The following is a 23,845-nucleotide window of genomic DNA, read 5'->3' on the forward strand; positions in this document are numbered from 1 at the left end:
ACATGTCAAATTGAATATGTGCTTCGTCTCTTTCATACCAAAGGGCTGAGTCTCATAGTTCGACCCGTTTTGTTATTCGTTGGCATTGAACATAATCATAATGTATTTTCAACAATGTTGCCAAGTTGTTCGCCCCTCTCCCCATTTCACCCCCCCTCCCTTCTCTCTCAGCCTCTTTTGAAAGTGTTTTGCTATTTCTGTATGAAATGTGGACAATCAGCGGAGGCTGCCGCACCAACTTGTCACTTCTATTCTCTCATTTATCTTCTTAGATATCTTGCAGATGTAGAGTAAAATGTGAAGGAGGCTCAGCTAATATTGCTGTCTTGAAGTGATTTTCTGTCAGTCTGTCGCCTGTAATAGTTCACTATGATTGTGAGACCCATTTTCTATTTTACTTGCCCTCTTCCTCTCCTATCTATTCCAGCATTGGCAGCCCAATTGTTAATCCTGCACATTTTCTTCCTTATGTGAATATGATAAATGATGAAGTCTGACTCATACCCTTATTGCCTTCAGGGTTTGTGTTTCTTTCTAAACTCATCAGGGCAAATGTCCATAGTGCATTAGTGTTTGTAGGCTCACTGTATTTTTAAATCCTCTCCATCTTTTTCTTTTTCTCAACAGATTGCCTGTGCGGTCTTCGCAGCCTTACTCCATTTCTTCTTTTTGGCAGCCTTCACCTGGATGTTCCTGGAAGGGGTGCAGCTCTACATCATGCTGGTAGAGGTGTTTGAGAGCGAACACTCCAGGACTAAATACTTCTACCTGGCAGGCTACGGAGTGCCTGCTGTCATAGTGGCCGTCTCCGCTGCAGTGGACTACAGGAGCTACGGCACCGATCGAGTGTAAGGATAGAGGGGTGGCGAAGAGAGCATAGTGTGAAGGAAGGATGGATGATTGGGCCAGGGAGGAAGGGAGGAAGGGAGGGAGGCTGGAGTGCCTGCTGTCATTTTGGCTGCGTCTGCCACAGTAGACTCTACAAGCTGTGGCGCTTCTGAAGAGTCAATACAGAGAGGTTGGGAGGGGAGAGAGGCAGAGAAGAAGGGAGAGGGGGGGGGTTGAAGTATGGGGACAAGCAGGGGAGGATGCACCACAGAGTGCCTGCATGAGCACAGCAGCGACAATGTGTGAATATGGAAGGATTTACAAGCAGGGTAGAAGGAGTGGGTGCACAGTGGAGCCGATTGAGGGAGAAAAGGGAGGGGTTTTTGTGTGAGAGTGTGAGAAGGAAGTGATGGAATAGCGTTTCAGTATGAAGGGCCATGTAGCAGAGTCCTGCACGGGTCTCATTTTCAAGACCCGCCCCGCACCCGCGACGTGCAATACCGAACCCGCCACCCACACATATTGCCAATTAGTTCCGCAAACCGACCCGACCCGTCGGCACAAGATCCGTAAACCGACCCGAACGGCGAACCCGCATATAGGCCTATATGAGCAGTGAAAACGTGCAATTATTAACACACGCAGTTGCATATTTGTCTCAAAAAGCGTGGGATGTTGGTTATTTCATCCATCTAGGATGACACCAAAAGCCTCCCAGACGTTGGATTTCGCTCTTGAGAAAGTGTTATTGAAAATGCTGTATTCTCCGCTAGAGAGCTTCACCTCTGCCATTTTGAATGTGGCGCGCTCAGCAGCAGATTGATGCGCTGCAGAGGTTATGATTATGCGCGGTCCCGCGGGGGAGAGGTCTGAGGATTTAAACATTAAACTAAATTATTTTTATTTGTATATATTTATGATGCAACACCCGCGACCCGACCCGCATCATCTTTGTTTTACCCAGAACCGAACCCGGAGAAAAGCGTTTGAAAAAATACCACCCACGAATCACTTTTTTTGCGGGTCACCCGATGCAGGCCTCTGTCGTGTAGGCCAACATTCAAACTAACCGCGCACACACACTACTGAAAACATCGGGCCTTGCACACACACTACGTAAAATTAAACATCACGCACATACTACTCAAAATTAACCTCACACACAACACACACACACTATTGAAATATTCTCACATTCATAGTGAACACCTCACACACACACTACTGAAAATTAAACCTCACACACACACAACTGAAAATGTACCTCACACACACACTATTGAAACTCACATTCACTAGTGAACACCTTGCATATACAACTGGTGTGTGTGTGTGTGTGTGTGTGTGTGTGTGTGTGTGTGTGTGTGTGTGTGTGTGTGTGTGTGTGTGTGTGTGTGTGTGTGTGTGTGTGTGTGTGTGTGTGTGTGTGTGTGTGTGTGTGTGTGTGTGTGTGTGTGTGTGTGTGTGTGTGTGTGTGTGTGTGTGGTGTGTGGTGTGTGTGTGTGTGGGGGTGGGTGGGTGGGTGTGTGTGGGTGTGTAAGGTTATCAGTAGTGAATGTGAGAGCATTTCAATAGTGTGTGTGCGTGGTTAGTTTGAATTTTGGCCTACACGGCCCCTCATATTTCAGAGTGTACACGTCTACACTGCTTTGTACTTGTTTGTGCTAAGAAGAATAAGCTGGCTTCTCCCCTGAAGTGAGTGCAGAGTGGGACGAGGACATACATTAAGAGCATATGGCAACGTATTGATGCATGCTTGACTTGTCCAACCTGAGACACATGGTGAATCAGTAAGCATCTCATTCATATTAAAAACATGCATAATAAGCCCCCTACAAATACAGAAAAGGGAAAATAATATGACTTTCACATGCTTGAATTGTCCACCCCATTCATGCATGGACTCACAAAGTAGGCCAACCTTTTATTCATACATATGCATATTATGTGCATATAATGTATATGGTGCATTATACATGTCACTGACCTGTCCTCTTTTTTGGTTACTATATAAAATCATAAGGACTAAAGAGGGTATTAACAATGTGGATGTTGCATTTAGAAACGTATCCTCCCTCAATCGCTTATAAATGAACAGCTCCATATAGAAAATGACAGGACACTATAGAACTGGTAAATCATTCACATGCTTAGATGCTTACATTCTTTTCTGCCTTTGGGGCCTTTGTAGTTAAGACCTCACAGTTACCCCTGTCTTCACATCAAATGAGGTGAGAGGACCGGGAAAAGGGTTCAAGTTAACGTTGTTTAACCGTCAAGCCACTCCAATCTGTATGGCACTTAAATCAATATTTCATTGTGGGGTGATCATTAAAACATGAGAGTCTGAATGCCAAGCTCGAGATAAATAATCAGCCTCATGCCATTAGCTAACAGATCAGAGATTTGCCTTGAGGAGATAGCTATGTTTTGACACAAACATACAGAATAATGTCAAAAGTTTCATACACATTTTAGATATATCTTCCTTAATCAGAGAAAGTTTAAACCATTTGTCACAAGAAAATATTTTCTTGTGGTTGAAAAGACAATTTCACTTGAGCAATCACTCTTGGTTTTGTTGGCCTTGTGCCTTGTAGAATTAAAAGGCAATTGACACCGTTGTTTTAATGACAAAGAACATTAAATCAAGATAAAATAACGTATATGACTCATTCATCAGTCCAGCCTTGAAAATTGCACTGCTTATCATGTTTGACACGACCCTCTGAGACAAAACCTCCGGGAATATCATCTGCCATCCCTGCTGTGTCACCTTGTCACATAACGCAGCTTATTCTCCACATTAGCCAGTGGCACTGAGTCTCATTCACCTCCAATAATGAAGGTGGCAATGACTTAGCAAAGGAGCCCTAATGGAGGATACAGTGACACAGTCAGGGACCCATAATGGAGGGCTCTCTAATGTGGTGGAAATTGAAAGATTAATAATTCAAAAGCAGCTGGTCATGAATCAGTCGGCCATTTTGCTCCAGCGGTTTTTCTCTGTACCCTTCTCTGCAACCCGTTGGGTCTGACCTCAGTGGAGGGCACTCTGGGACATATTCCCCCCCGCCCCTGTTAGCTGCAATTGACGAGTGAAGATGTTTGGGGTAGTATAATTTAGCATATAGCAGTCTATATTTTACTACCAATGCTAACCTTGGTGTCAGCAATTGATGTGTGTGTGTATATGTGCTCATGCATGTCTCGTGTCTGTGTGTATGTGTGTTCTCTCCTTTAACTTCACCACAGCCATTCCCACACCCCATAAATAGCCTGATATGAGGGCTGCATCCATAACTCAGTATTCAAATGAACACAGTCATGTCATATTTTTTGCGACCACAGGATGTGGCCGTGTCAGATATCTGTGCCCTAAGGGGGAAGTGAAGGTGAATTAATCACAGGTGCTCATACCTCGCTGTCTCCCTCTCTGTGTGTGATGTACTGTATGATGGAAGTATGTTTATAGCGTGTATCCTTCATCCTGACACACTTTTCTCACTGTTCTTCATCTTTTTCACTTTTGTATCGCCCCCCAATTCCTTTATTTCTCTCATCATGGTGCATTTGATATACTGTATGTCATGTAATTTACTATTTTCTTCCATCTTTGTGTGTGTGTGTGTGTGTGTGTGTGTGTGTGTGTGTGTGTGTGTGTGTGTGTGTGTGTGTGTGTGTGTGTGTGTGTGTGTGTGTGTGTGTGTGTGTGTGTGTGTGTGTGTGTGTGTGTGTGTGTGTGTGTGTGTGTGTGTGTGTTTGTAACTATGATGTATGTCCTGTTCTCTGATGGTAAATCCTTGCTAGCCTACATCCATCTTGACACTGGAGCATGTTTTTAATCCCAATGCATCTCTCTTCTCCTGTTCTTCTTCCCTCTGTTTCTCATGCATGATGTCTCTCTCTCTCGCTGTGTCTCCCTCTTTGTATCTCTCTATCTCTTTCTATCCCTTGTTCGTCTTTCTCACTCTCTGTCTCTGTCTATCTCCGTCTCTTTAGGTGCTGGCTGCGATTGGACACATACTTTATCTGGAGCTTTATAGGCCCTGCTACGCTCATCATTATGGTGAGATGCACATACATGCATGCTTACACACACTTGTCATGGCACTACATGTACATGAGTGCCAAATGTTAGTGCAGAAACGACGGGTTCAATTAAGGTTTACGTTAATCTTCTTTACACTTACAAGGTTTGCCAGAGCTCCTCTGCGGCGGAAGTAAAAGCGTAAGAAACTTTATGTCAATTTAATAATTTCCCACTCATGGATTAACTCTCAAGTGGGCACACATTCCAACAAGCTGGAAATCTTCAGAAGGACGTAGAGAACGAACTGCAGATTACGATAAGGACTCAACAAAGTTATGTTGCTCTTAAGCATTTATTTAATGATCCAAGCCCTGTACTTTCTCCTGGCCTAGCTACTTTATTACAAAACAGCTCATAACACAGCAAAAAGGGGAACTCAGTTGGACAACTTCCCTAGTCCTTTCACGGAGAAATGTCAATGAATTATGCTTTATCGGTCAGTTACTCCTGGGGAGAGGGAACAGTCCTTGAACCTTGAATGAGTAAACAGAGACATAACTGGCCAGACACAAAGACAGAAAAAGAAATACAAATATCAGTGTTCTGGAAAGAGAGAATGAAAGCAATGGGACATGTTCCCAATTAGGTGAATGTCAGCATGTACACTGATGCTCTGTTCTCATTTTAGAAATGTCAGGCAGGCTATCACTGAACTAACTGTAAGAGGGAGCTGTGCAGGTGGGACTGCTCTGTTATGACTCCAAGCCCATTGTAACATATAAAGCCTTGGAGACTAGGCGCTACAGTCATTATTCAACCAGCCTATCTATGCATTAGCAGACCAATAGCATCTATGAGAATTGGATATCTATTGTAACAATGATCCTTGGTGGTTATAATGACTGGCTGTATATTCCCTGATGCTTAAACTGCTGTGTTTTCAGCACATAAAGAGCTGTTGATTATGTGCTGATACTTTGTCCCCAAGCCAATTACTGCTGGAAGAAAAAATGAAATATTATACACTGTGTGAGAGTGAATTGTTGCAGTGACATTGTGTCTTTAATTAGGCCTGTTGTTGCCGAATATTAACTTGTATGCATGTCTGTGTGTTTCAGCTGAATGTAATCTTCCTCGGCATCGCTCTTTACAAGATGTTCCATCATACGGCCATTCTCAAACCCGACTCTGGATGTCTGGACAACATCAAGTAAGTTCATGTATGCATACAGTCCTGCCATCACACCAGCAGGCCTGGGTTTGATGAGCGGATGTGATTGTATGCATTTGTGTGTGTATTTAGTAAAAGGGATAATTCAACATTTTGGGAAATCCAGTTATTTGATTTCTCTGCCAGAGTTTAATCTGACGATGGCTAGGATTTAACAACTGGTTAGCTTAGTTTAGCATAAAGACGTGAAACAGAGAGTCAAACTCTGTCAGAAGATAATACAATTTTCCTCCCAGCACCTCTTACGCTCTAATGAACACATATTATCTTGTTTGTTTTATCCAAACAAAAACAACAAGCAGAGGATTTACAGGGGATTATGAGCCAACTATTTCTTAGATGGGAGATAAATTGTCTTGCCCTCGACCTAATGTAAAAAAAAGCAGATTATTGTTTTTACACTTTTTATTTCAATGGATCAAACAAACAAGATATAATGTCTTAATAGTAAGCTTTAGATGTTGTTACAACTTCCTATTTACCTAAGAGACTTGATCTATCTTCTCATGAAACACTCAGCAATGTAGCCACTAAGTATATTTCCCAAATGTCTACCAATTTCTTATAAAAAGCAACATGAAGCACTCTTTTGGCATACATTGTTTTAAGATGCTTCTCATTAAATAGATCATATTATTATTCCCAGTCATGTCATTACTCATTTCACCCTTAGAGGATGTTAAAATATGACTTCATTTCCACTGCACACTGAAGCTCTGTCTACAAAGCAAACTAATCAGGATTGTGTTATTCCTCATTCCAGTACAGCTCAAGACAAAAACCTCAATCTAATTCAAACAATGTTCCATGGCTCTGAGCTCAATGCCTAACTGAGGCACAGCTCAGAATGTATAATGTGAATCACAAAATGGCATACTCATTTGATTTATCATTTAAATATGACTGTCAATGTATCTTTCATGCAGCAGTTTTAAGTAGGACTTCAAGTGGGAAGCGTTTCAGAAATAAAGCGAAACCAGCTGATACTTGCTTCTGTGCCGTTCAGAGGAGCGTAATCAAAAAGCCTGATGAAAAATGAAAATCAAAGAACGATTTAGAATATGATACTTTTGGATCTTGTTTCCCTTTTTAATAACTTTCCACCGCCTTTTCGAGCACACTAAAAGCTGAATGGATTTGAATATATTTCACTTCATTGGTCATGTCTTTTTGTGGTTCATTTACTTGTTAATCATCATCATCATGCCTTTTTGTCTTATTGTTTTCTTTCTTTTGTTTTCTTTGTCTCTAACTCCAAGCCGTCATGAGTTGTCTTTGTTTTGGATTGGCTCTGGTAAGGCCACTCTCCAATCAGGATGCCTCTCGTCTTCTGAGAGACATTTTGATTGGTTTGCTTGTCGTTTATTATTTGTCTGTAGAACCTGCCTTGTCTATCCATACCCCTAAATTAACCATTAACCTGCCTTGTAAAATGGATTACATGTTGATGTGTGATTTGTGAGCTCCTATGACCTATAGACCTGTGCTAACGTGCTATTGAAATATTATAATGGTGAGATGTGAACGAGGGGAAACAGAGCTGAGAGAGAAACCACGACTCTGGGGAGCCCTGGAGGAAGAGGTGGAATGAAGGGATGGAAAAGTGAGGGATGAGTGTACCCTTTATTGAAGGGGGTCGTCAGACGAGCTTTATTGGAGGTTCTGTCTCGCCTGAATGGTGCCACAGAGGGCAACATCGAATCAATCACCTTAGTCTCACTCACTCACTTACTCTCCTCCTCTTTCTCTCTTCCTTCCTGCTAACTCTTCTAATATCTCAACCTTTTTTCTCTCTCTCTCTTTCTACCTTTCTTTGTCTCCGTCCCTCGCATTAGAGGTGATCACTGTCAAGTCAGCCAATCAGATTAACAGCCATCATCGCAGCTGTGGCAGACCAGAAAGTGTGACCTTTAGTGGGAAAAGTCATTTATAATGGCTGTAATGTCCCTCTACTTACTGCCCAGTGGAGCCACCCACAAGGCTCGGATGAGGACGTACAGTGCATAGACAAGTTTCAACACAGCCGCATTCCTCTGAAATGTGGGCCTTATGACTCACTTCTGCTTACCCTTTATATAAAACGTAGGTTTATAGCCTTAAACCTTTATTAAAATTAATTCCATTAAATTATTATAGTTACAATTGGACTTAAAGACTTCAGTAACCACTTCCGCTATTTAAAACATATGTTACCCTCTGCCATGCACTTTAAGTGATGGAGTTTGGATGTAACTTGGACAAAGTCCTGTGTGCTTGACCTTCTTGGTACTTGTTGCTGACGTCAGCTAGCATACAATCTCCCTTCCTCTCATGAGACGTTATCGAAATGAGCAAATCCACGTTCTCTCTATTCTCCCACCCTTTTCGTTAGAGTGTAATTATTTTTTGGCAAAACCTCCCATTGTTTTCTCCATCCCACTCCAACAGTGTTGGGACGCCGAACGAACCCTCTCTAACCCCTTTCTCCTGCCTCATGATCCCACGTGTATTAAACTTGGCTGAACAGCTTTTTACTGATCCAGGAAATAGACAAGCCAATTATGTTATCTTTCTTATAATAAAACCTGTAATGTATACTTTACATTTAACGGAATAAGTGGTCATGTCAAGAATGTATGACATTGAGTGACATTTTAACTTTTAGAGCATTTCTAACTCTCAATTACTCCCCTTTGCTTCCAGGTCTTGGGTGATTGGGGCCATCGCCCTGCTTTGTCTGCTGGGCCTGACCTGGGCTTTCGGCCTGATGTACATCAATGAGAGCACCGTCATCATGGCCTACCTTTTCACCATCTTCAACTCTCTGCAGGGCATGTTCATCTTCATCTTTCACTGCATACTGCAGAAGAAGGTGAGCGAGACAAACTGAGACAAAGTTGTACAGAAATAGACAGACAGGCACATAGCATTGATCAACAGGAACACCAAAAATATCCACAGAGCTTTGACAGGTTTGATTGGTCATTTAGTAACCCCTGCTGGCTTCTCAATTCTCTCATTTTTTTTTCTCACCGACTACCTCCTTGTGGCAGGTAACAAACGGTGTAGTTTCTGTCTTACTCCAGCAGAAAACAACGTTGTTATCATCAGGCCTGCAGGGTTTCATACTTTGATAATATTTTGCTCACATTTGTTTTACATTTGGACATACATAGAGGACATTTAAGTCTATTTTGATGTCTAAGTGGATGTGGTTACAGATACTCTCCAATGATTTCATGAAATAATTCCCCAGCCCCCCCTTTTCAATCCTCCTTATCTTCAAAAGATTACCTCCTTTATAGAGTGTATATTTTGGGTTTGTTTTGCCCAGAGGGTTAAAGGCACATTTATATCAAGTTTTAAAATGCCTGCTTTAAATGTGGCTTCCAGGTAAAGCCTACACAACCTGGGATATTTTTACAGAGTCTCTCACAAACTGGGAGCCCAACAGAGGAGTAGGATATGGAGAGAAAAATCATCAAATGCTTAATACTCTTGTCTGGCTGCAGTCCCGCAGAGTTTTTATTTTTAAGTTTACAACCAGTGTGTGTGTGTGTGTGTGTGTGTGTGTGTGTGTGTGTGTGTGTGTGTGTGTGTGTGTGTGTGTGTGTGTGTGTGTGTGTGTGTGTGTGTGTGTGTGTGTGTGTGTGTGTGTGTGTGTGTGTGTGTGTGTGTGTGTGTGTGTGTGTGTGTGTGTGTGTGTGTGTGTGTGTGTGTGTGTGTGTGTGTGTGTGTGTGTGTGTGTGTGTGTGTGTGTGTGTGTGTGTGTGTGTGTGTGTGTGTGTGTGTGTGTGTGTGTGTGTGTGTGTGTGTGTGTGTGTGTGCAATTTACAATTTACTTAAGTATGTGTAAGGCCATGGGATCAGGTATCCTGAGAGATGTCCTCAGAACAGTGCTGAGGTTTTCTTTGGCTGCGGCCCAACATGGTTTCTCCCAAGATGCATGGAGCTGCTCTGCTCACCACACAGCTGTTCAAACAGAGCATGTGGCAATACACGTCTGCCAGTCCAACAAGCTTGTTAAAAAGCAATTACAGTCTTATTTGTTCTAACTTGATTGGGATCTAAATGCAAATGTTCTGTGTGTGCAATTGCATCATATATCTCCCTCAGGAATATGTCCATTTCAAAAGTGGCAGTGTTAACATTTTGGGTGGATGTTTATGGGGGGGAAAGTTTATGAAGTTAATCTGTTAATGTCTAAATTTGTATGGAGTAAGTGTTTGCACAAGGAATTTGAGTACAATAAGTTAACAGGGACACTACATCAAGTTAAGCGTCTGTTTCTTTCCTGGTGTGTCATCTTGAAAATATGCTTCAATATACGGCAGTTAAGTGGGACATCAGTCAATTCCTCCTCCATAGGTGCTTTCTATTTTATGTAATGTATGTGCATAGTATGTCAGTGTGTAAGTCACTCTGCCTCCCCCTGCCCAGGTACGAAAAGAGTACGGCAAATGTCTGCGCACTCACTGCTGCAGCGGCAAGAGCGTGGAGACGTCAATCTCCTCCTCCAGCAAGACCACCACCTCAAGGACCCCCGGCCGCTACTCCACAGGCTCACAGGTGAGCTTACCTGCCTGCACACCTGGACGATACAGCACAGCAGACTCTCAGGTGAGGCAGGAACACGCCATGAGGGTTTAGGGTTATCGCTGATCACTTTCACAACTACATTCGGCACAGAGTCTCAATTTTATTATAGGCAATTTAAACAAAAACACTTTTTAATGGGAACCTTCTGAAATTGTGATTAAGTTAGAATACTATAAAAATGTGGAAAGTGAGATAGCCCAAACCCCGACACCTTTTGAATGTTGATGCTGACACAAAGGTAAATGAGAATAAATATAATTGACGGGTGATTATTTCTCCCCACCTGTTTTCCCTCTTGCTGGCCGCAACTTTGCTTTTTCCTTTATTGCCTCTCCTGCACTAATTTGCCCTCCTTTTGCACACCATTCCTCCTTATATCACTTTTCTCTTACCACATTTGTTTCCATCTTTCGTTGTTACGTCTTCCGTCCTCTTCCTTCCTTTTACTCCTTCTCCCTTTCATTATTGCTACTCCTATGTGTCTTTATCCATACCTTCTCTACCTCCTTTTCCTCTCTCCCTCTTTTGCGCTCCTTTCTCCTGTGTATAGAGTCGTATCAGGCGGATGTGGAATGACACTGTGAGGAAACAGGAGTCTTCCTTCATCACTGGAGACATCAACAGCTCCGCCACGCTCAACAGAGGTAACCACGGGATACCTAGCATTTGCATCCTCATCACTGTCACCATATCTATTTTATTAATAGTGGGAGGCTCTGGCAGCATACGCTGTCATTTAGTAAAGAGGTAGGAGTCCAAACTTCTTAAAAGAAACTGTGTTTTTGTAGAGAGGTAGATTAGATGAGTAGAGTGTAAATATCACTTAATACTTTTGTTTTGCTACTTCAAAGGATGACTTTACAGGAGGGAGAGTTGGGAGTAGACTGTTGTCAAAACTGAAACATCAACCAGTCTGTTGTCCCATTTTAGATTTACAGAGTTTACTGTTCTACAGAAGCTTCTATACCTTTTTGTCTGAGGACAGTCTATTTTTGAATCATTTGTGGGGCATAAATCCTTTAAGTTAAAGTATGTGTGGAAGTCTAGAGCTGAACACCAGTGGTTCCTTTATTAATGTACTGTACATTATGCAGAGTTGCATTAAATTAATGCTTTATTATAACCAGAATGTAGTAGTGTGTCACTTCAGGCGAAGCTACTGATTCTAAAATGTACTGTGAGACATTACTTTGAATGTTCGGTAAAGTAGAGCAAAGTTTTAAAGTGTAATACAAGTTTATCTCATTATATGAAGGCTACTGTGTCTAAGCTTTTAAATGTTAATTAGGATAGTTTGCTGGATTTCCACTGTATTGGTAGCTGTCTTTCCTGTCCATCCCGAGAAAGTCACTGTGAGAATGGATTCTATGTCTGAGGGCTAGGGTAATGAGGACATTGACACACAAATGGCTAGAAATGTTTGATACACACTCTTGGGACGTACACACATACACTGCCATTTGTTAGTCTCTAAGTTGAGGTGTGGCCCTCGCTTCCTTCGGGCCACTAATAAGCTGTTAGCATGACAGATTGATGCTAAAGCAGACACGGTGTGTGTCAGTGCCTGAATTATCACACACTTAGCGAGGCAGGGCTTAAGACACCCCCGCCCCCTTCCTTCGCTCACACTTTAAAGTATGGTGCAGAGAGCTACTTAGCAAGTAGATTTCAAATGACTATGTACTGAGGCTTAGTGAATAAGGAATGGGAGGATTAAATTGAATATTCTGATAGCTAGAGATTGACTTGTTGAAATCAGGAGAAAGTATAATGGAAAAGGAATGTGTTCTTTTTAACCTTGAAGTTGGCAGACATATTTATGTCAAATATATTATTACTTTTGTTTCTTTTTAGTCGTTATGATAATGGATGCGAACTAGCCCTTTGGTCACACTTATATATTCACCTTGATTTATATTATGTCAGTAAGGATTAATGTATATTGTCCTCTATGATTAAAAATCTATTTTGAAGGTTTATAGTTTATACCTTAATAGGGCTGTGCGATTATGGCAAAAATCATAATCACGATTATTTGGGTCAATAATTGATATCACGATTATTTTGACGATTATTCATTGACCATTTATTGAACTTTAAAACAAATAATATTTTACCAATAAACAAGATCAACAAATATGTTGGAGCGCACTTCCAAAACCATACTAAACATATATTATTAATATGATAAATAAAAATAAATTAGACCAAAATAAATTAAATCAAATATGATGCAGTGCACTGTCACAACCTACTGAAAACTCCTTAACATATAGCCAACATTTTGGTAAAACATATTCAACATATTCCACTCAGTTAAACGTTGAAGGCTGGCCAACCGTCATGGTCCAGAAGTAACAGGAAATAAATGTTGAACTACAATTTAAGACCAAATAAAAATGTTTAGGCCACCATGGCAAATGCTGGTAGGGCTGCTCATGTCATCTCTTAAAGATTTTTTGCAAGAAACACCAGCCTGTTTACATGGTCTAGTTTCAGAGATGAGCTCAGGCAGGTGACGATATTGGCACCTGTACTGAAGACCCTCAGCCACGCCCCGACACATGGGGTGACGCCGGCCAATCACAAAGCTTTGATGCGTTCAAGTGCATTATTCTGGCACAGGAAGATTATGTTACAGGACATTAATGATAAAACAGAATATTGTTGTTCTATTTTTAGACACATCTCGCGATCGACTGGTTGGGCACCCCTGGGCTAGACCATAGGTCTGTTGTGGTAGCAAAGTAGTCAGCTAAAGCCACATCTCTCTCAACTTCCCCACGGCATTTGTCATATAGTGCAGGCAGCGCAGACCTGCTGAAATAATACCGAGACGGCATCGCGTAACGCTTGTCCAACGTGTTGACAAGTTGCTTAAAGCCCTGGTTGCTAACAGTGCTAACTGGGCACATATCTTTAGCGATGTGAAATGTAATGGCACCTGTAATATCTCTGTGTCTCTGCGAGCTCGTCGCGTAGGCCGTTGCTCTGTACAATGCGTCCTGAATCGATGACTGTGATGATGTTGTGGATGAAGTCGATCGGCATCTGCTTTTTGTTGTATTACTGCCCGGTCGTATTGCACTTTGTGGTTGTATTTCAGATGATTAAAGAGATTGGTTGTGTTAGCGTGTGGTGCCAACACAACCTGGTAACAAATCCTGCACTGTACTTTATTTTGCTCCACGTCGGACTCCTGAAAGCCAAAGTACTTGCAAATAGTGGAAATAGTTTGACCCTTCTTTTTAACGAGTTGCTGCTCTTGTTCTGACATCTTCGCTCGCACTGAACACTCACAACACATGTCACTCCCACGTGGCCGAGTGGGCTTTTAGGGTGGGGCGAAGCGCACCCAGCAAAATAATCGTATTTTGTCAATTATGCTGTTTTCATAATCATCGCAAGCCATAATCGTAATCGCGATTAAAATACGATTAATTGCACAGCCCTATACCTTAATATATATAGCTCTATTGTTTCTGCCAAGTCAAGGCTGCTGGCCAGCCACTATTTCCGAAATAGTAGTAAAGTTATACAAATATCAAATAAACTATGGTAACCTAATATTTGATTTGGATTCATTTAGGCTAGACACCACACATTGTGCCTATTAGCATTATAAACTGTTAACGTTTTTTCCACTCTTACCATGTTTTTCGATATGTTTGATAGAGAGGGAAATAGACCATGAGAATGAATGTAAAGGAACTGTCGCCTCCAACTTATCTCCCACCTAGGAAAGAAAATGCACTTTGTTTGTGGCCCCTTGTCCGTTTGCTATCCTGTAGTCATGCGGCTCTGCTCTAGCGTATTGAACTGCAACACAGACTTCTCCAAGCCATGCTCTCCCTTTGTCTCTCCTTCGTGTCCCCTCCCTCAGCCTGTATGCAGTGGCTGCAAGAATTACTTGTCAAGCTTTTTCTTGGCTTTCCCCTCAAACTATTTGCCTGTTTGATTTACTTGTCCTCTTCTCTCCCTCCTTCTCCCACACACTCACTTTCCATCTTACTCTCCCTTCCTCCTTTTCCTTCTCGCTTACCTGCACTCTGTACCGTCTACATGCTCTTCAACCTCCCTCTCTCTCCGCTTTCCCTTTTTTACCCTCGATTGCTTCTCTCTTTTTCTCTCTTGACTTGGCTGTTGCTCTTCCTCTCTCTCTCTCTCTCTATCTGCCTGTACCAGGAGCCATGGCTAATCATCTTATAACTAATGCTCTCCTTCGTCCCCATGGTACTAACCATCCTTATAACACTCTCCTGGGGGACTCGGCAGTCTATAACAACCCCGCCGTGGGCATGTACAACACCCAAGGTGTGCTTGATGTTTATATTATAAACATACAACATTCAAAGTTATTTTTTCAGTATGTTTTAATTGATGTTGCATGGTAATTTCATTTGAAGCCGTTTGCTACTGTGATACACTTTGTGATGCACATGATCTGGCCTTGTTATGGCTCCCAAGTGAGGCAATCAATCGCACTGCAATAATCTTTCACAAAGGACCCCCACTGGGCACTTTTCCCAGCACATAAATGTGGAGATGAAATTCTGTCTATGATTTATGTAAAAAGTCAACAAGTTCACATGCTGATTTGTTGTATGATATACAGTACATGCACACTATGTGTTGCAAACTACACTGTATCTTTTATAAGCTACTTGGGAGCCATGAAATATTCGTACTTTTTGTATTGATTTTCTATGTTCTACAGCATGTGCTTGACTTTGTACGTGTCAGTTGGGACTTTTAGTGCTTGTCTTAGTGCACGTCTGCTGTATTCAAACTATGTTTTAAATGTAAGTTGTGTTTTTATGTTTTCTCTGTGTTAAACAAATAATGAACCATATGGTAACAGCCAGTTAACGACAAAGCCAGGAAAACAGACTTTGATATTGAGTATCAGAGATGGTTTCTTTGTAAGATGTTTTCCATCAAGCCTCCAATTACTGAACTCAGACTTTCTGTTTTCTCTCTTCTCCCTCATGCTGTCCATTAGCACCGTACCGAGACACAAGTATGGGCTAAATTAATACTCAACTTCTTCAGTAACATATGAGTTTATTCTCTCTTTCCTTGGTTTTTAAACTCTCCGGTTCAATCTTCACCCAAATTATAGTTTTGTTTGCTACTTTCCTCGCCCAAATAATTAGTCAATCCGTGTTATACGGTTTTCTGATTTGATTTCTCACACATTTTTGGACTCCTTTCCCAGAAATGCTATTTTCTTGAAAGCATTTTATGTATAGAAGTAAAACAAACGAGCATTATTATTGATTATATGTAGTGTTAGAGATCAGATGTGCATATTTTAGTTTAAATCCCCAACTCTTTTTAATGTATTGCTATAGTGCTGGCTGTAGTGAGAAAAGAACAAACTTTTGGGGTTCCTTTAATTAATTGAGTAAAAATGTTTGTATCCAAGGAATTAACATATTTACCTTTAATCCTCAATTCACAGCATATTCTATGATGGTTTATTCAGGACTCCTAATAATTATGACTGTTATTATTCCTTATTTGTTTCTTAGAGGGCATCCTGAACAACGCCAGAGACTCCAGTGTAATGGATACACTCCCTCTTAATGGTAACCATGCCAACAACTACAGCATGGCCAGCAGCGAGTACCTGAGCGACTGCGTCCAGATCTTGGACCGTAGTGGCGGCTATGGCACCCACGGCAATCATAAGGAGACGACCTTGGAGAAGAAGATCCTAAAGGAGCTGACCTCCAATTACATCCCCTCCTACCTCAACAACCATGAGAGAGCGACCACCGAACGCAACCACAACCTGATGAACAAGCTGGTCAACAGCAGCATGGCCAATGGAGGTGACTGGTTTGATTTAAGTTATTTCAGATTAAGATCGTCACAAACATTGTTTTTTTCTAGACAGGGACACTATTGTAAAGCACTTAACTTATTTTGGTTCATGAACACTATTGTGCCTAACTTATTAGAAAGAGCTTTATCATGGCCTATTATCACTTTTCAACACGGTAGCATACAGTCACCTTTTAACAATCTACCAGACAGAGTTGTGTTCTGGCAAGTCCAATATTACCTCTTCTTTTACCTGATCTTCATAAACCCGTAAAGGATATATCAGTCTCTTAAGCTTCCAAATGCTCCGATATGTTCACCAGCTAGTTGCTAAATTTGCCTGTCTGCCGTACACTCCTGGCAGGTAGCTGCAGTGATTTGGTAACAGCTGCCTGCTGCTACTGAAAACAAGGCTCATGAGAGCGCTGAGCTGAACCAAAACAGTAAAGTTGCAGACTGGGAAACAAAAACAATGCGATCAATTAAAGATGCTGAAATCCTTTGTGAAGCCAAGGGGAAGATTTTCTGTGGGTTTGTGTAAGCAACTTTTTTCACACATAAACATGGTAAATGTAATCCGTTGTTAATATGAAAAGGTTATAGACACAACCAGTCAACTTTCTGGCTGGCTTACTAATACATCTCCACTGTCAGATGCTGAAATCATCATACTGTGTATATGTATGTATGTGGATGTACATGTTTGTATATGTGTGTATGTGTACGTACATGTTTGTATATAGATGTGTATATACATATGTATGTGTGTGTAATATACACTGAACAAAAATATAAATGCAACACTTTTGTTTTTGCTCCCATTTTTCATGAGATGAACTCAAAGATCTAAAACATTTTCTATATACACAAAATAACCATTTCTCTCAAATATTGTTCACAAATCAGAAAAAATCTGTGATAGTGAGCACTTCTCCTTTGCCGAGATAATCCATCCCACCTCACAGGTGTGGCATATCAAGATGCTGATTAGACAGCATGATTATTGCACAGGTGTGCCTTAGGCTGGCCACAATAAAAGGCCACTCTGACACGTGCAGTTTTGCTTTATTGGGGGGGTCTGAAAACCAGTCAGTATCTGGTGTGACCACCATTTTCCTCACGCAGTGCAACACATCTCCTTCGCATAGAGTTGATCAGGTTGTTGATTGTGGCCTGTGGAATGTTGGTCCACTCCTCTTCAATGGCTGTGCGAAGTTGCTGGATATTGGCAGGAACTGGAACACGCTGTCGTATACGCCGATCCAGAGCATCCCAAACATGCTCAATGGGTGACATGTCCGGTGAGTATGCTGGCCATGCAAGAACTGGGATGTTTTCAGCCTCCAGGAATTGTGTACAGATCCTTGCAACATGGGGCCGTGCATTATCATGCTGCAACATGAGGTGATGGTCGTGGATGAATGGCACAACAATGGGCCTCAGAATCTCGTCACGGTATCTCTGTGCATTCACAATGCCATCAATAAAATGCACCTGTGTTCGTCGTCCATACCATACGCTTGCCCATACCATAACCCCACCACCACCATGGGCCACTCGATTCACAACATTGACATCAGAAAACCGCTCACCCACACGACGCCACACACGCTGTCTGCCATCTGCCCTGAACAGTGAAAACCGGGATTCATCCGTGAAGAGAACACCTCTCCAACGTGCCAGACGCCATCGAATGTGAGCATTTGCCCACTCAAGTCGGTTACGACGACGAACCGGAGTCAGGTCGAGACCCCGATGAGGACGACGAGCATGCAGATGAGCTTCCCTGAGACGGTTTCTGACAGTTTGTGCAGAAAATTATTTGGTTATGCAAACCGATTGTTGCAGCAGCTGTCCGAGTGGCTGGTCTCAGACGATCTTGGAGGTGAACATGCTGGATGTGGAGGTCCTGGGCTGGTGTGGTTACACGTGGTCTGCGGTTGTGAGGCCGGTTGGATGTACTGCCAAATTGAAAAACGCCTTTGGAGACGGCTTATGGTAGAGAAAGGAACATTCAATTCACGGGCAACAGCTCTGGTGGACATTCCTGCTGTCAGCATGCCAATTGCACGCTCCCTCAAAACTTGCGACATCTGTGGCATTGTGCTGTGTGATAAAACTGAACATTTTAGAGTGGCCTTTTATTGTGGCCAGCCTAAGGCACACCTGTGCAATAATCATGCTGTCTAATCAGCATCTTGATATGCCACACCTGTGAGGTGGGATGGATTATCTCGGCAAAGGAGAAGTGCTCACTATCACAGATTTTTTCAGATTTGTGAACGATATTTGAGAGAAATGGTTATTTTGTGTAAATAGAAAATGTTTTAGATCTTTGAGTTCATCTCATGAAAAATGGGAGCAAAAACAAAAGTGTTGCATTTATATTTTTGTTCAGTGTATATATGTGTGCGTGTATTTTATTTTACACATTTTGTTCCGTATTTAATTTGCCATTTTTCGGGTCTCTGAAGAGATATGATTTGCAAAACTGTACTTTTAATATAATGTGACTCCAAATAAAGAATACATTATCATTATTTTGTAATACTAGTTATAGGAACGCTTTTGTTTAAATGTCAGAGAATATGCTTTAACTGGTCTCCCTGCTCTGGTCTTCCAGGGAGCATGGCAGGAGGCAGCAGCAGCAGCAGCAGCAGTGGCGTTGGAGGGTGTGTGGGCAGCGGTAAAGAGGACAATTGTCCCATGGTGCTGGACAACCCTGCAGCCTTCCCCCACGAGGAGAATCTGGGTTTGGAGATCATTAGAGAGGAGTCCAACGCTCCACTCCTGCCGCCACGTCCTCCTCCACCAGACAGCCACCCCCCTCCTCCACCTCCCCCGCACAGCTTCTCTCGGCCACGGCGCATTCCCCAGGAGACCAGCGAGAGCTTTTTCCCCCTGCTGACCAACGAGCACACTGACGAACACACACATTCGCCCAGCCACAGAGACTCACTGTACACCAGCATGCCGGTGCTGACGGACCTTCCGGATGGACAGATGAACGGTTTAACAGACGGAGAGGAAGACAGCTCCGGGGAGCTGCAGCCCTGTAAGAGTGCCACTGCTCCGGAGCTAGATGACGTCTATTATAAGAGCATGCCAAACTTGGGCTCCAGGAATCAACTTCACGATCTGCAGAGCTATTACCACATGGGCCGTGGTGGCAGCGATGGATACATGGTGTCCGGCAGCAAGGAGGAGTCCGATTCGTCGCCTGAGGAGCCGCCTGTAGACCCTTCCCATCTGGTAACCAGTCTATAGAGCCAATAAAAAGACTTCTATCCCTCCCCAGCCCATTCTCACACTTCCAACCTTCCAATGAAAACATTTTGTGTTGTTGATCGACAGACTGAGCTGGCCCACCCCTGGATTGATGTATTATTTGTGACATTGACTATAGTTCATGACGACATGGTTAAGAATTGGCTGGTCAAATGAAGGCAGGGACTGAATGTATCGTCACAAATGGTGCAGACCGAGAGGGTGGTTCGGAGAGACTTTACCTGGAAAGGAGAGGAAGGGGGAGGGATCCTGTAATTTCACCCTACCTGTTACTTTAATATGAAATCTTGGATTGAAGTTCCCCAATATGAACCTCTAGCAGATCATAGCATAGAGTCTCCACTACCATGGCAACAGGGGCGTGGCCATCCAGCCCTGGTCAAAGGAGCTGCCTGTCTGAGTATCTGTATGTCCGTCTCACGCTTAAAGACATGTACTGGGATGACGTTTCCACCTTTTCAAAGGGTAGAGCAGGATATTGAACTGAACATAAACTGGCCTTACATAGGCCCCGCCCCACTATCTGCCAATCAAGTGGAGGATGTACGATAAATGACCTCTCTACCAAAACATCCCAAAAACTATTTTATTGGGCAACCGAACTGTAATCATATCACGCTGATGTTCTGAACTCTCTTCCTGTTCGTATCTGCTAAACTGGAGTTGTGTCTGGGCTGGTGTAACATTCCTGCGAGTTGTAGTGACTGCGGCTACTGTGTATTTCACTGAAAACAAAGAAGGGAGATCATATAACAACAGACTGAACTAAAAAAAAAAAAGAATAGGTTCTGTTTCTCCTCCTTTCTTCTGTAAAAGTTTTCAGTTATCAAAGGATTATAAAGAAATCACAAACTGTTTCTATGTATTGTACAGAATACAAATACAGATACATTGTTGCATATGACCAAGTCTTTTATTTTTTACATTTTTAAGTTGCAAACCTTTTGTCTGTGGAACTGTTCTGAAATGTCATGAGTTCTGGTCACGTGTAACTGACAGGACAAACAAGGAACAATCGATCTGTAATTTGTTGGTAAATACAGCGTTAAGCACTTCTTAATTATACTACACATATACCCTACACACACTTCATTCCGGACCTTTTTATAGCAACACCACTGTCACCTACATTTTGCAAATCAATTGTTACTATATACTTTACCACTGTGTAGATTCTAAAGTAAAGGGTAAAGGAAGTGGCTAATTTATGAAAGAGATGGTTGCTATGGTAATTCTACTATTTAGTCTTTGCTGGAAGTGGGTCTCATCTCATTTGTTCTTGAATAAAGCGTTTCCTTCCTTAAGGCACAAGCGTGAACGAGAGTGGATTTATTTTACAAAGATATTAGATATTTGGAGCAACACAAGAATGCGTTATTAAGCAAACCCTCTCTAATAACATTACTTTGCTGTGCTGGTTGAGATTGTACAGATAAAGAATGCTGGGAATAAAAAATGTCATTCTCTAAAGAAAAAAAAGAGACTGTAGACTATTTGAAACAGAGTGGGTCTCTGTGAAATGACATAATTACACGATATATGTGTACTGAAGATATGAAAACTCTGCACACAGCAGCACTGTCCAATGTGGAAAGCCAATGTTTACTTATTTAGGAGAGAAAAAATCATAAGTGTATGAAGTGTAGCTTGCACATGTATCCCACAAGCCCCCGCCATGTCCCCAAGAGAGAAATTATTTATGTATCTGTTTATTGGTTTGAAGACAGCAAAACAAGCTTGGAGGAAGAAAGCTGGCTTTAGGCAGGAGTAAATATGATGGCACTGGGTTTGTTTCATGGTTCTTTTTTTAAATTATTATGATCATGACTATTATTACAATATTATTGATAATTATTTATTCTTTTTGTATGGGTTCCAAGTTGAATGATCTCATTACTAATATTTGTTGTAACAGTGAAAGTTGTTTGCCAACAAATAAATTACTGACATAGCTTTGCGGTTTTCCGCCTCTTGAGTGTTCTCAGTCATTACATCAAAATGAAATGAAACAAAGAGGGAAAACCAACAGTGTACTTTTACTTCACATTTAATTTCTAGTAAATAAGAGAGATTATATATTGTAGGTATGCTAACACTTGTTATTATGTGAAAGCTTTTATTGTCTTGGTTGCATGTATAAGACAGTCAAAAGTGTACAGAGTTCTCCATTGCACTAAGACTAGCTTTCCATCTTTTTATATATTCAATTGGGATCAGAAGATTGTTATTGTCATTTTACTCAGGTACAACTACATTTTGCATGCTCCTCTCGATTCAGTTAATGTATGTAAGTAGGACTGACCCCCGAGGATCATGAGATGAGAATAATTACTTCCAGACAAACCACCTGTGCAGTGACGCACAACATAAAAGCACCTGTGCGCTTAACCTTCCCTGGTCACCTGAGGATATGAGAACAGGTTGTTGTAATAGACGTATGTTTGTGTTAGAGGGCAGCCTTTACTTAGGTCGAATACCTGCTTCAAGATCTCTCTGTGAAACAATGTCCGCTGCATGTAATATATACCATGATGAACAACAAGATGCTAGAAAAGGGTATATCAAACACAAGATTCCGTTTATTCACCTGTGAATTGCATTTGCATAGAACGTGTGTTCCTGTCCAAGGAAGGTCTTTACTCGGGAGAGTGGAAGGACAGACCATTGACAGCCCTAAGGGAACAACTCCACTTGCATTCCAAAGCGAGCTAGATCCCATCAATAGCCTCAGTCTCGGCTGTATGCCTTTCTTTCTCTACCTGCAGAGAGAGAAGGTGAGCTCTGTATTGACAACATATGCCATGGTTCTCAGTCATCCTGAGAAAGCCTGAAACCACCTGGGGCTCCCTAGCTTGGCAAGACTTATTATTACTGATATGGAGGAAGTTGAACTCAGAATGTGTGCCTACCCTCTGAGTGGTGGCTAGGTGGAGGTGGAGACATTGCACAGTCCTTGGGCACCATCAGTGACATTCATCTACAAAAATAAATGAAAGTTTCCAAGTCGCATGTTGCAGTAACTAGTAGAGTAGATACATCGTCTCACTGGCTCAGCCACTTTTATCCTTTGTTGTTTCAGGATTTTAAGACACACCGAGGAAATGCTGGCTAAAAATGTAACAGCTGCCTTTCAACTAAGACTGATGCAGACTGGTGCCTAAAAGTACAGGGTGTAGTCCTGAAACCAAATTTGCAGTCCATCCTTTCAGTGCTCTGAAAGTCGATTCTGTACTTAAAAGATATCAGAACATTTTATTTGTCTTTGTTAAACGTATTATTGTCACGGCCTCCCCATTGGATGTAACACAACCATGATTGGTTAGGGCACATTCTATCCTTGGTATTGTGGGCATTGTACTCTTCCATGTAGGCTACCTCTTTTTTCCTCGGACTATCCCCTCAACGTTTACACAGTACTACCTGCTTAATGTACTGTAGCAGTAGGCACCTCCTATGGGAGCAAGTGCTTAGCGTTGCCCAGCAATAACCATTCTTAATGTTTACCTGGGTGGACTGTGGTAAATCCCAGATGTGGGATGCCTGGTTACCTTTTCCACTCATTTGAGCCTCTGCAGGGCAAGACCTTTAGCAGCCACTACGCCCCTCTACACCCTAGCGTCCTGCAGGACTGGGAAAACCATGGTTACATCTGACATGTTTGTGTCTAGTCGTATTTACAGGCCTAATGGTTTGTAGTTAGTCAATATGTAAGGTAGGTGGTTTTTCTTACAGCTACCAACAAGTTTTGACTCCTTTATGTTCAGAGATGTCAAAAGTAGACACATCCTTTACTCAAGTAGAAGTATAGATACTCGTGTTTAAAAATACTCTGGTAGAAGTAGAAGTACTGACTAAACTTCTTCACTCAAGTAAAAGTAAAGAAGTATGGGCTTCGAAATGCACTTAAGTAAAAAGTACCCATAACTACCAACTGTTTTAAAGAGTAACTGACCTCCCTTTATATTAATAGAACAATAATGTCATTATTAGCTGATGAATGTTTCGATGCAGAACAACGGCAACATGACAACGTTTTCATTGGTCCCTCTTGTTTAGAG

The 23,845-nt window shown here is 41.9% G+C and overlaps 1 protein-coding gene across 11 annotated transcripts in view; it reads left to right on the forward strand.

Moving 5' to 3' along the window:
* Positions 1-21,739, forward strand: part of adgrl3.1 (adhesion G protein-coupled receptor L3.1) — a 135,726-nt gene extending 113,987 nt beyond the window's left edge. For 2 of the 11 annotated variants that reach the window (XM_034203300.1, XM_034203301.1), the window contains exons 17-26: positions 628-848; positions 4,831-4,897; positions 5,980-6,071; positions 8,775-8,943; positions 10,512-10,691; positions 11,221-11,314; positions 14,856-14,984; positions 15,673-15,690; positions 16,205-16,507; positions 19,123-21,739. In XM_034203300.1, coding sequence (XP_034059191.1) covers positions 628-848; positions 4,831-4,897; positions 5,980-6,071; positions 8,775-8,943; positions 10,512-10,691; positions 11,221-11,314; positions 14,856-14,984; positions 15,673-15,690; positions 16,205-16,507; positions 19,123-19,766 — 1,917 coding nt within the window. In that variant the 3' untranslated portion in view covers positions 19,767-21,739. The remainder of the gene's footprint in view (positions 1-627; positions 849-4,830; positions 4,898-5,979; positions 6,072-8,774; positions 8,944-10,511; positions 10,692-11,220; positions 11,315-14,855; positions 14,985-15,672; positions 15,691-16,204; positions 16,508-19,122) is intronic. The other 9 variants (XM_034203303.1, XM_034203305.1, XM_034203307.1 and 6 more) reach the window with 9 other exon arrangements.
* The last annotated feature ends 2,106 nt before the right edge of the window (positions 21,740-23,845 follow it).

The sequence above is a fragment of the Gymnodraco acuticeps genome, unplaced genomic scaffold (assembly GCF_902827175.1).
Source record: "Gymnodraco acuticeps unplaced genomic scaffold, fGymAcu1.1, whole genome shotgun sequence".
NCBI classification, from domain to species: domain Eukaryota; kingdom Metazoa; phylum Chordata; class Actinopteri; order Perciformes; family Bathydraconidae; genus Gymnodraco; species Gymnodraco acuticeps.